At 44.3% G+C, this 12,686-nt stretch overlaps 1 protein-coding gene across 1 annotated transcript; it reads right to left on the bottom strand.

Moving 5' to 3' along the window:
• Positions 1–654: 654 nt before the first annotated feature.
• c12.1 (spliceosome-associated protein CWC15) lies at positions 655–12,525 on the bottom strand. The gene is made up of 6 exons (XM_084594561.1): positions 12,395–12,525; positions 12,049–12,179; positions 11,871–11,983; positions 8,568–8,638; positions 5,021–5,119; positions 655–1,178 (listed from the first exon to the last, which is right to left on the bottom strand). The coding sequence occupies exons 2-6, from the start codon at positions 12,177–12,179 to the stop codon at positions 945–947; spliced, it is 648 nt and encodes a 215-aa protein (XP_084450687.1). The 5' UTR covers positions 12,395–12,525; the 3' UTR covers positions 655–944.
• Positions 12,526–12,686: the final 161 nt, after the last annotated feature.

Below are 12,686 nucleotides of genomic sequence, written 5' to 3'. Positions count from 1 at the left end.
GGCAATTGCATATGGCACATGCAGTGCAGCTTGGCCGGAGCATTCTGCAGTAGCAAGCTGCCACTATGGTGGCAGCATGAGATTCTGCTGCTCTCACTTTACCTTCTTCCTTCACTTTTCTCCTTGTACTCTTACATACCCCTCAGTGATGTTAATGCATGCTATTTCGAACCCCAAGTGGTCAAAATTCTCAGAGCCCTCCACTACGGCAGCCCCTCATGGCCCAAGTAACTTAGGCAAATTAAACCCTATAAACCCAAACAAATTAAACTTTTTCCCTTACACCCTTGCTTTGCCTTTCTCCTCATGCCTTTGTTGTACCTCCTCCTCCTTCACTTTTCTTCTCCTGCTCTTTTCGCTATTGTCCCACTTTCATTTTCTACTATGCTCTACTTGCACTCTATCAGTCCTTACTGTGCTACCTGTTCACCCAGCGGTTACAAAGTCACCGAAGCTGCGCAACCCAAGAGCAGGTGTTAAAGGGCTGCATGCAAAAAAAAAAAAACGACCTTCAACGTATGCATGCCATTATTCCTCACTTAGCAGTTACTCATTCTATCCCTCATTATCTAGGAAGCACTGAAATTGCCACTTGCCTGCCTGCCTGCAAAGACACTGGGCTACAGGGCAAATGTCTTCATTATAGACATGAAACACAGGAAAAAAAACATTTATTTGCATGATTTATTCTCATCCAGTAGCTTTCCTCAGTTTGTGCCAAACAAAGTTTTGTACAATGTTTAATCAATATAATTTCATTGACTGACCATACATTCCTAAATAAAAGCTTCATGCAGAGAAGTGATGTATAGTAGTGCACAAACTCCACAACTTCGACGCATCTGATGCAAGTCCCGTAAAAACAGTGGTTCATCAAGAACCTAAAATCAATGACAAAAATGTAGTGTTGCCAGAGTTTTGTGAGAAGGAAACATGTAGTGAGGTTACTTAATGTATTTCTCCATGAATTTCTTGTGGAACTCGGACCGCAGGGTGTCATTGATGAAGTGCCGTTCCTTGCTGCTCTCGAGGTCCCCCTTTGCGCAGTTTTTGAACACGACGTCGTCGTCCCATCGGCGCTTGACCTTGAACTCTGCCTTGTTGGAATTCAACAACGGGTTGCCACTTAAGATGTTTTCCATTCGGATTCTTTCTTCCTGAATTTTGCGTTCAGCCTCCTGAAATAAGCAAAAAAGAAAAACAACAACAACAACAAATTTCAGCATGAACTCAATAAATTCCCAAGATTTTGCGAGTCATTTTTTTTTGTGATTCACAGATAGACACGTCTACATTCCCTGAAACTGTGAGACGTGGCCATTTAATATCCAAGCAATGGTTAAAATCATTTCAATCGTTACGCCATGGATTTCTTGAACAATACAATTTGATGATCACAATATGTTCCTTCAAGCCCAGTCTTTTTTACAGCAATATACTGTTCAAATATTGAGGAAAGCAGTTTTCAATCCATGAACTGACATTCAGCTAGAGGCAGCGCCTTTCATATTACAGCAGCGATGTCACACACACACACACACACACACACGCACACAGGGCATGCCTACGATGTCTCTTCTTCAGACTCTGGCTAAAAATGCCGTCATACCGCCATTTTGCAGCTAAAAAAATGCAACCCAGAAGCTAATGCGGGACTAGAGTGCACTGACGGGTGTGATGCGCTTCTTAGAGTAACGTAGGGTCTGCCGGCCAATACTGTTTTGTTTGCCCTGTGTCGCAAGCCTAATGTACTCCACACTGGCGCTATAGTGGAAAACACTTTTGAACTTGCCACTAGTGATTACACATGGTCTATTCTTGTCACCAGCTACCATAAGGACGAAAACAATGTTGAAATGAATGCACAAACAATTTTTGCAACACTTTTCCCAGTAAGGTGAGTGAAAATGCTAGCCAGGAAAGTGTCGCCTTGGATCGATGGCCATGGGTCGCACGCATTAAGTGTGGCTGTCAGCAAAACAGCCATTACAGGCAATTACGCACAGTTTCGAATTGTTGTGCAATCATCTCTCAGCCGAAATTGCGATTCGGAATGCCTTAGGGTAATGTGAAGTCTGCCATTAAATTCCTCCACCAGTCTCTCTCTTACCGGATGGTTCCTGCTGGGTGTCATATGAAGCATGGTGCACATAATTTGGCTCTGTATAACTGAGACTTTCAGAGCATTATACATATGGGAGGATCGCCAGGCATGCGTTATTTCATCGCAAAACGCGGGATGTTGCACGGCGACACAGTATTGAGGTTCCACTGTACCAATCTCACTGAAGAAACGCCGTTCAATGCAAGTGATGCTGACACCTCTAACAAGGAAACTGAAGAGGGACTGCGCATTGCCAGCTCGCACCCAAAAAGAAGGAAAACCCTAAACATGAAGTTGGGACCACATTTAGGTTTTTTTGAGGCCGCGCTGATACAGTAAAACCTCTTTAATTAGGAAATTCGGATAATTCGGCCTGCTCACTCCCTCCCTTCAAAAATGTACATAAGTCTATGACAGCAAACTCTCGTTAATTTGGCTAATTTGGCGCTAAATTACATGCGTACCAGTTAATTCGGACAGGAGGCGGGCCGAGGCTGCCGCGGAAATTAGTTTTCGGAGCACGAATCCTTAAGGCCATCATTCTCAAGGACTAGGAAAGCCGGAGACCACTATTTCAAAAACGTACGAACGGCGGCGCTGCTCCCCCCCCACACACACACGTGCACGCACACACAGACGAGAGAATAGTGGGTTTTAGGCGCACGTCGCTACAGCCATCATCTATCCATCTGGAACTCCGCTGCTGTGCCGACGGTCCGGCTCGTGTTTCTCGTAACACTACCGCCCCGCTTCACCCTATGGATCAAGGAGTTATCCAATATGTAAAAAAAAGTATCATAGGCAAGTGCTGGAGCGTATGCTTCTTTGCATGGATCGGAAGCAGGCGTGCGTCCTCCCGCTTCTGAGTGCCATTCACATTCCGACTCACATATGGGCACACACGCCAGGCACTGTGGATTTGCGCAGTCTGTCACAAGCTTAATTGGAGCCTGCAGCGTCAGCAGCAGAGTAGGAAGACGATGACTAGTCCTTCGTCAGCTGCCCATCGAAGTGAATCTCGCAGAATACACTTCCATCGATGACGGCGTTGTTGTGACTGGCCAGTTACCGTGTTTACACGATAGTAAGTCGACCCCCTAAATGCATGTCCCGAAAAAAAAAAAAAAAAAAGGAAACATACTGCGGTGGATGCTCTCGACAACAAAAATTTATTGCCTGGCTGTACAACTCGTCTCCACTTCAAATCATGTATTTCGGCGATATACGCGGCAAGCTTGACCTCCAAGCTCTGGATAGCTTCCCTTGGAAAGTTAAAAATGTCTCGCTGTCCCCGCTACCGCCGCCACTCTCGCAACCCGTTTAGAAGCTTCGAACTTGCGGCCCACAGCGTAGTTCTTTCTTCGGCATAAATGATAGCCGCCTCCTTGAACACTGCACGGAACAAGCGCCGAGTGCTTTTTTGACTGGAGAGCTCGTGACGAAGCATGTGGCCGGTTGTAAGGTTAAAAGTGTGAATGTGCAACGAGCTTGAACCACCCGAACTAAACGAATAATCGGTGTCGGCTCTTCCATCAACCATCGGCACTCCCTGGAAGTACCGCCGTGTCACGTGCCAAAAGGGAGCGTCGCCGCGATTCGAACAGCGGCTCTTCCCTAAACTATCGACACACCCGCAGCCGCAGTTTGTGCTGCGCAGTAAAAGTTAAAGAAACATTCTTCCCGAGAAGCACGCACAGTAACTGAATGCAGCCCATCCATAGAGCAAACAAATTCGCCGTAGTCTCCCTGATATGGTTATTGTCTTGCTCTTATCAGAGCCATGCTTTGGTTTGGATTGTAAATCGACTCTCCAACTTCGGATTTTCGAATTTCAAAAAAGGGGTCAACTTAGAATCGTGTAAATACGTAAGCGATGATGAGTTAATCAGCGATGCCCTCGATGTGGCAGATGAGGCGCCTGGCGAAGGGGGCTCGCTCGATAATGAGCCCCCGTGTGATGAGCCCTCGGTGCTTCGTACCGTTACAGAAGTCGCGAATGCTCTAGCAGTTTTAGAGGACTTCTGTTATGATGCTCCTGGCAACTTGCTCGCCCTGGAAGGGTTGTCCCACATCCACAAACTGGTCCTCACTGCCCAGCTTTCAGCGAAAAAGCAAACGAGCATTTCTGACTTCTTTCCGAAGTAAAGGTACACAATAAAAAAAACAACAAAAGAATTCACGTTTTTGTTACTCATTCGATAATTCGACATTCGGATAATTCGGACATTTTTTTCACTCCCATGAGATCCGCATTAACGAGGTTTTACTAGCTGCAAGGCTTGGCAGCCCACATAAAATAATGATGTTGTGTGGCCCTAAGGGAATGAGAACATTGCCTTCTTTAATGCTGAATTGCTGGAATGAGCTTCTCAAGTCATGCTCCGCAGTTGGGTAGCACTTCTACAGAAGACACCGGTTGTGCTTGCAAGCGATTCTAGACATCGAACATGCTCGACGGTATCAAGGAAAAGTGGACACTACCTGGTTACACACAAGCGTATGCCTCAGCCAATCTACGTATGCATGCAGTGCGAGATGCGAGCATTAAATGCAGTACAAGTATCTTCACGTGTGAGAAATTCGCGCCAGCACTGCCGTCTAGCACACCGGAAAAGCACGCCCACTCACGACAACTGGAGGATTGCATGGATCCTCAGTGCCAGAATGAGTGTGAGCTGCTCTTTCCTTCATGGCATGAAATTCTCCGATCAAGTGTGCCGGGGTGAGGGGAGGAGCGAGTCAGAAGCAGGAATGTGGTAATGCATTTTGCTGTAAAGTGCAAAATGCAATGCGAATCAATGCTCCTAGTGGATGAAAACTTTCTTGTATGTTTGCCATTCCCGAGTTGCATCTTGTATTGTGTACGAGGATTCTTATGGTGCCAAAGGAAAAATTCAACCATTTATAAAAACGTACCCTCTTCGCTTCTTCCTGTGCACGTTCCTTCTTGATCCTGTTGAGCTCTGCCATCAACTCTGCAGTGTCATCCTCGTCACTGTCATCACTGTCTTCATCCTGCATATAAGGATTTACATCTTAAATAAACAGGTGAAGAAAGGGCTTCAGATACCACACCAGTCACGAGTTATCCACATAACACTGCCAAAACTACACCTCTAAAAGAATTCAAATAATATGTTAGTAAAAACAATCCTTCTATAGAGAGCCCTCCTGTTTAAAGAGGAAATAAAAGGACAAAGAGATGTGCCATTTACTAAGAGGCTGCTATCACCTTCTGAAAACAAGGTTAAGATGTAAATAGTAAAGTCTGGCTTATCGGTCAATCTCCTACAACGGTAAAGAGGACACAGTCAATGAGGCAAGAACGCACATATGGCAGTGTTAAACTTTAACCACCAAATTAACTCCTAGAAAACGTACCAAAATCAGTTAATTTTTTCAGTGATATATTTTTGCATGTATAGTTCTGAATTTGAAAATAAATGGCATCATCGGTCTTTCTGATTAAAATTAACAAAAAATTTAAATAAGAAAAAAACGATTAATTCTGGAGTTCCTTCAGCGCTTAGAGCTTGGAAGTGAATTCAGACTGACCATACAAAAACAAGTTGCAGATAGCTAGTGACGCTGCTTTCAGAACTGCTCCCAGGAGCAGCTCATTCTCTTTTGCTCAGGAATATTGCCCCCACTGAGTCTCGGCATTCACAATGGGTGACACCTCAAAAAATGAAACGCGTTTTTGTTATGGACAACTATCTTTATTTTAGTGCTCAAAATTGCAACAAACTTCATTGACGACCTTAACCCATCCCTGGCGATGGAACCAGTGCAAACTCGTGCAGCTCTGGCTTGGCGATTAAAGGGTTAAAACGAGGCACACGCAAAAAAAAGTAGTTTTCATTTAAAAAAATCAGTTTGGTGTTTTTGACTGTTTAAGCAGCAATGATCCTCCTTCTGTCTTATGTACAAAAATCAAACACAGAAAAGATTAGCTATTCATTAAAAATACATGCGTCAAATTGTGACGTCGCCGGCCATAGGGCTTGTGCGAGCCATTAGGCCTATACTTTTTCTTCCTAAAGCAAGCTTTGCAGCTTCATATGCCCAGAAAGTAGTACAAATAAAAATAGTGATATTAAAAAAAACATTTTTGCCAACAAAATTAAAGCTCTTTCAGTAGCAATTATCAATCATGGTTTTCTCACATTCCCATTCTGGGCCAAACTGCATGACTGGCTTCTCAGCTGTGTGCTAGAGCCCTAAAGGCAATGCAAAAGGCCTTGAAAGGTAAGGGCGAGGGTTCTCTTTAGTGTAGAAATCAACCTGAGAGGTCTCGTAAGTTCTTTACTACATGGCTGAGCGTGGTTACTTTTGGCAAAGACAGTGACCATGGCCGTCACAACAAGACTAAATTTAGCATGCTCAATCTTTGAAGTGTCTAGAACGTAGATATCTCAGTGTTAATGCTATTGGCGACTTTTAAATATTCAGACCGCAACCACCGAAAACAATACACCATATATAAAAGTGTCTGAAGATGGCACATGCTAAAGGAATGGGCAACTGTTCTTGCACTGCAAGATACACTCAGCCTAAAGTAACACAAGACCTGCTAACCCAAATTGCACGTGCAGGTTAAGCACTTTTTTTTTTTTGCTGTGTTACAGTTCAGCTACTTTCAAACAAATCGATCAATCGTACGGTGCAGATGATAGCATGCAGAAGTGATAAGCCTGTGTCTGAGCACAGCAAGATAAGGTAGCTTGTCACAGTTCAGGTGCAAGATTGCGCCGTCTTAATCTGATGGGTAACCACAAAATTTGGAGTTCTATTTCATCCATGAGAATAGATTCAGACATGAAACGCAATGCAAGGAGGGGTGCAGCGCATTCTAAGGCAGCTCATAGATGGCGTTAGCCGCACACCAGTTCAGAGAAGCTGTTGCCACCAGCTACTGTACATCACTAATTATAAGTTGACCTTTTCTCCTTGAAAAATGACCCTTTGAAGTTTGGGGGTCAACTTATAATCAGAGTCGACATAGGCACAGAGTTGTAAAGCGGATATTTGCGGCTCAAAAGTAGTTTCGACCGACCTGCGGGTAATATATGTGCGTTCAGGCCAAATTTTTCAAAAGTTGTCAGACACAGTACGAAAGCAGGCAGCTCAAAAAACAAATTTATCTAAAGATAGGCCCAAATTTTCATTTTCGTAAGACAAAAATGTTATGTTGATGAACCATGGACATTCCATGTAAAAACTGGCAATTGAGTGGCTCAGATGCAATCCAATCCAATCTCAACCCATGCTCTCGGAAGCGTCTTCATGCATTTTTTCATGCCTACTTGCCATTTCTGTGTTTCACTTTGTTGGTGTTGGATTGCGGACTGTCAGCTGTGTGCATGATTTGTGTTGATGGATGTTTTTCAGGTTCAGCATCTCAACCCCCCTTCCAACAGCCAGCCACAGCAGTGGCTCGCAAGACAATGACCGCAACTGCGTCCTTCTCACGAGCGATGAAGAATCATAAGTGTCTTGCGTAAAAATAAATGTCCCTTTAAGTTAACTTGGCATTCTGAAAGAGTTAGTGTCGACCTATATTTAGTGTTCAACTTTTCCTTTTTCTCAGGAGGTTTCTTGAGTTGGGGGGTTGACTTATAACCGGCAACATTCAGCACTTTTCTCAGCTAGACTGCTTTGCTCGGCGTCCTATGTAGCTTTTGGTCTGCTGCTAGACCCACATAATTAAAGCTGTAAAAGTGCCAAACAAGTTGAGGTGACGCTGGTACTATTTCCATGGAATGCTGTGACCTTTGCCAGGACTTGATGCTGCCGCTCCATATTTTCTTTTTCTTCATGAGGCCCCACTTCATCTTATTCTTCGTAAGGATACTTTCTTCACAGGACCTCACCTTGCGTATTTCTCCTGAAGGATTTCAGTGGAGATATGAGAACCTTCAAGGTCTCGCAAGGTCAAACTAGGACTTAGCCGATTTCACACTCAAAAAAGAACCCACTGGAGCGGAGTGGATTCGAACCTGGATACTCAGACTTAGCAGCCAAGCATCATCTACTAAGTCACCGCTGCGGGTGCTTTCATTCATTGTAACAAGGTTTAAGTAGGGTGTAACCTCCACCATTTTTTATTTGTTTTTATCATGAGCTTCATTGAACTTCCCGTGTCATGCGATCCATGCAATGCTGAGCCATCAAAGGTCATGGCCATCATCACTATTAGTGGGCTTTCTCGTTTATTTCTGCCAGCCTCAGAAGGCCATTTAAGCTGACCATTTTGCACCACTTTCGTGTCATGTGATGGCTCTAAATTTCACGTCTTGGCAAACACATTTTTATTTATGTTATAACAAAACAGGTTCAATAGTTAATAAAAGCAGATGGAACAGTTGAGCAATAATTAACAAAAGCAGACGAAAAGGCACATGCACATCCCATGTCTATTTTTACTGAAACACTTAAAAAAAGACAGAGAAAGATGGCTCACCTCGTCTATGGAATCATCAGCATCAAGGTTTGATGCAGGAGCTTGTTCCAGCCTTGGCCTTTTTGATGGCTCTGCGATCGAAATAATGAGAAAGGCAGGATCACATATGAGACTGTGTTTTGCTTGTCTGAAGACCTGTTACATTACAGCAAAGGAATGGAAGTCTGACAGCCCTGCCTAAGGTTGCTAAAAGTCATGGAACAGACGCAGGGTGAAGCCAGGTGAATGAGAGTTTTCAGGAGCTAAGAACAAAGGGAAAATCTGCTTCCCGAGGAACACTGTCACATGAACAGTAAGCCACTAAATATTTATACATTCTGGATACTGCACTTTCAGAGCAACCCAAAACACGACTGGTACTGCTATTCTGGCGCATTACATTGGAGTCCTTAGAAAAAGAGTGAGACTGCCACGTTCTTTCCCTACAACTGAACGAATATGTTTCCAAGACCAGTCAAAAGACACTGCATGCCACAAGCCTTGTGCAAGCCTGAACTTATAGCTGTACACATTTTTACCAAGAGAAGGAATATGTGTTGACACGAACTCCTGCACCTAACATACATTTAATAAGTAGAAAAAAATTCCAGGGTTGCCTTTAAGTCTGCTTAGCTTAGGTGCAGTAATGCAAAAGCATGGATAGATGGATGGAATATAGGAGCGTCCCTTTTGAAACGGGGTGGTAGCAGTTATCATGCTCATTTGTTTTCCTATATCTTAATTATTGTTTTAGATCGGTTTAAATCATTCCATTTATTGAATTTTTGTTTCTACATTATTAACATTATGTCACTTTTCTGCTTTTAAGCCACCAATCTCCCAATTGTTTTTTGCTAGCTTCCACCGCAGGTTCATTCACCCGACCACTGATATCTCTAAACCCCAGGGCCTCAGGAAGAGTGACTGCGCCTGCATTGACTTCCAGATGGATACCATCACATTTGTTTCTATGGATTTCCCACATACTGCACATGTTATAGAAGAAGCCTCTAACACTGCATTTAATACCCGACTCTTCCCACGGATGTCAATGTGTCAAATATGGCGATCAATCTATCGCGCACTCCTTCCAGTCCAAAACCTCTTCCTCATTGTTCCGCTTGCAGATTCTTGCCCAATCTGCAACATGCTCCGTGCCCTGAGATGTAATGTAGCTCGAAGTGTGAAAGGTGTCACCTGGTAAAGCTCCTGCTCAGTCTCAGTCATCTTGGTTCCTGTCGTGTATTGCGCAATTAGTTGTGGAAACTAGAGCAACACGGACAAGGTGCAGGACTTGGACGCAACTGCTGGTTGGATCCCTACTCCCCGGCATGAAGGTCTTATTATGACTTTGTCCCACTTCACTTACGGCATAATCGTCATTGATCCTCTTCATGTCAACACTGAGACGCATCTCACAAGTCTGACACCAAACACACACACACACTAGCACAACACAGCACACTGACACAAATCTTGGTTTCCATCGTGTTCTTTTCCTGCGCACTGGCCTTTCTTCCTGTGCCTGTGAAAACTTTTCCGCGACTTTACCAGGCTGTTCGATATTCGTTGCCTTTCTTTCTCTTCCTTGCGCCCTGCACAAGTTCTTGCGGCATTGCCCGACCTCGTTCTTTTGTTTGTGCAATAACACTGGTGAGAAGATTTTTGTTTGCCATCTCGGCCTCTCTCGCAAGCTCTACACAAGTCGGCATGTCTGATAGAATCATTGTCGAGGCGTCTTTCTTCCGCATATTATTTTCAGAAGTTCCACTTGTGAGTTCTTCAAGGTAGGCTCTCTGCTGCTGGCTTTCTTTGTCTTGCGCAGTCATTGAATGCACTTTCATCTTTTCTCTATTGTTTGCTTCTGAATTACTTTCATTGGTCGCTCCGAGGGCATAACATCATGTACACAATCAACATGCTGCGCTCTTTCAAAGTTTTCTTCCGATGGCGGGCCGAAAATAATCTCACTTGTACACAGCACAGAAGCGTCTGCCCGCCGTTCAACGCATGTAACTGCCTCAATGCTTTCTGTACTGTTGGAGAGCTCCGTCTGGGTAGGTTCGGGATTGTAATACGCATCTTCGAGAGGTGGATCCCCCAGTACGGCAGCCGCTCCTCGGCCACTACTGACATCGCTCTGGGCCCACTTAGAATCATCACTCTTCTGAATAACTCTCCAGAATGTTTCGGTGTACTGGGCCCTTAGAGCCGACTCGGGAAAAGCAAAGTCAGGCATTGGTATTAGCGTGGTGGAACTTTAAACTTGTGTCTCGTTAAGAGCACTGGGAGAATCGGCGGTTCCATTGATAGATGATTCGGCGAACAACGATTTAGGCTTTGAATGGCTTTTGCGGACTGCAGCTATCATCTTTATGGTTAAATTTCTGCGAGTTCTGTCATGCTGCCTGGTGAATTCGCCCGACAATATGCAAATATGCAAGCAGACCTCAGCCGCACTCGGCCAGATGGCATATGTGTATGGCATATTTACCTCGGTTAAATGAAGGAGCAATGCAATGGAACTTCATAAAGATGACCACGTTCACTCACAGCGCAAGAGTGTTTTGCATTTGGAACATAATGTTTACTGCACAGCGCGAGGGTGTGTTGCATTTTACAAGAGATGTGATTGGCTGCGGCAATAGTATAGTGCTCTCGTGCCTCGGCCAAGGAAAATGATTTGTTCGGATGGCAATTCGATTCCTGGCAGCAACGTAATTCTTTTCTTAAGAGTTAGTTCGTGCGGACAGTGTACTGCATGCGCAAGTCATCTATAGGATGATCGTAAAAGCATTTAGGCACTACCGAACATCCGAACTACTGAAAGGTGACCTGGTATTGATATGAAAGTGAATCTCATAAGCATATTCACAGAACATTCTTTCAGATCTTATGTGCCAGGCCAAATAAAACTCCTCTCTCAATTTCAAGCAGTGATTAATGATCTTCTTACATTAGAGCACAATACAGCTGCTTTACCACAACAATAGTTGAATGTAACTTAAGTTTGCCAACACAAGCTTCAATAAAAAAATTTTGCGTACAGTGCGCACGTGCCAACCTGTGTGCAATGTCTCCTTAACTTGGAAGCTACGCATATTCTTATATACAACTTTTCTGGCATGACATGACATGACCCCATGCCCAAAATGACTGTTTTGCTGTCGCTGAAAGCAAACAATGCAATGCGACCGTAGCCTTTCCATAACCACAAAGAAGAAAGGATTTGGCAACTCTGACAGGGCAACTTAAGTGATGCCACACAAGTGATGCCACACAAGTGCAGCACAGCAGTGCTGCCAGTCGAACTTGCCAGCTCACCTCTGATCAGCTTCTTGCCCTCCCTCTCGTAGAGTGCGGCGCGCTCGCGTTCTTCTAACTCTCGGCGGAAGTCCTTGGACTTCAGTTCCTCGCTGGTGCCCTGGCCAGCTTGCCTGTTAAAGAGTGTGCACAAGTTCAATATCTCGCACCGATCTAGACATATGCAATGCTTACCTACCTGTATTTTAGCTTCGTGTGTCCCGGAAGATCTCTACTAGAGTACTGTTTGGACAAGGCCCCCAAGTCCTTTTCATTTCGGCCACCGCCTCCGCGAGCAGGCTCAAACGTTGGTCTTGCAGCTGTAGTCATCTTATAACGCAAACAAAAATATAAAAGAAGTGTAAGAAATGTGGCTTGCTAAAACAAGCGCCCGAGCTCGGACGCTGTCGTTCATGCCGAAGTGTGGAACACCTAATGGCGTATGCAGTATAATTAAAGGCGCCTTACAATCAGCGACTGGTTAGTCTAAGTGCGTACCCACAAATCATTAACGGTGTGCCATATTTAACGTAAAAGCAGCTTACCTTTCAACTACTTCCAGCCGACGACCGCACTCGACGCACTAGTGTAGACGACCAAAACATGCGTGATGTCGACTGCGATTGGATTTCTTAAGAAGCAACATTTTTCATTGATGCCAGAGGTATCTGCTTTTTCGCTAAGTAAGCCAACAACATAACATTTATTTGTGTTGGAGATGTACAAGCTTCATAAACGAATTACAATATAAATGCAGCACTAATAATTTAAAAGTCGTTTAATTCATGCTTTTATTTTCTTCAAGAAGAGGAAACGAAAGGCCAGAGCGCGTTGAGA

Source organism: Amblyomma maculatum, chromosome 2, assembly GCF_055883805.1.
Source record: "Amblyomma maculatum isolate TAMU_Amacu chromosome 2, ASM5588380v1, whole genome shotgun sequence".
In the NCBI taxonomy this organism is placed as follows: Eukaryota; Metazoa; Arthropoda; class Arachnida; order Ixodida; family Ixodidae; genus Amblyomma; species Amblyomma maculatum.
The sequence above is the reverse complement of the archived record's forward strand: the minus strand, read 5'-3'. Positions and strand labels throughout refer to the sequence as shown.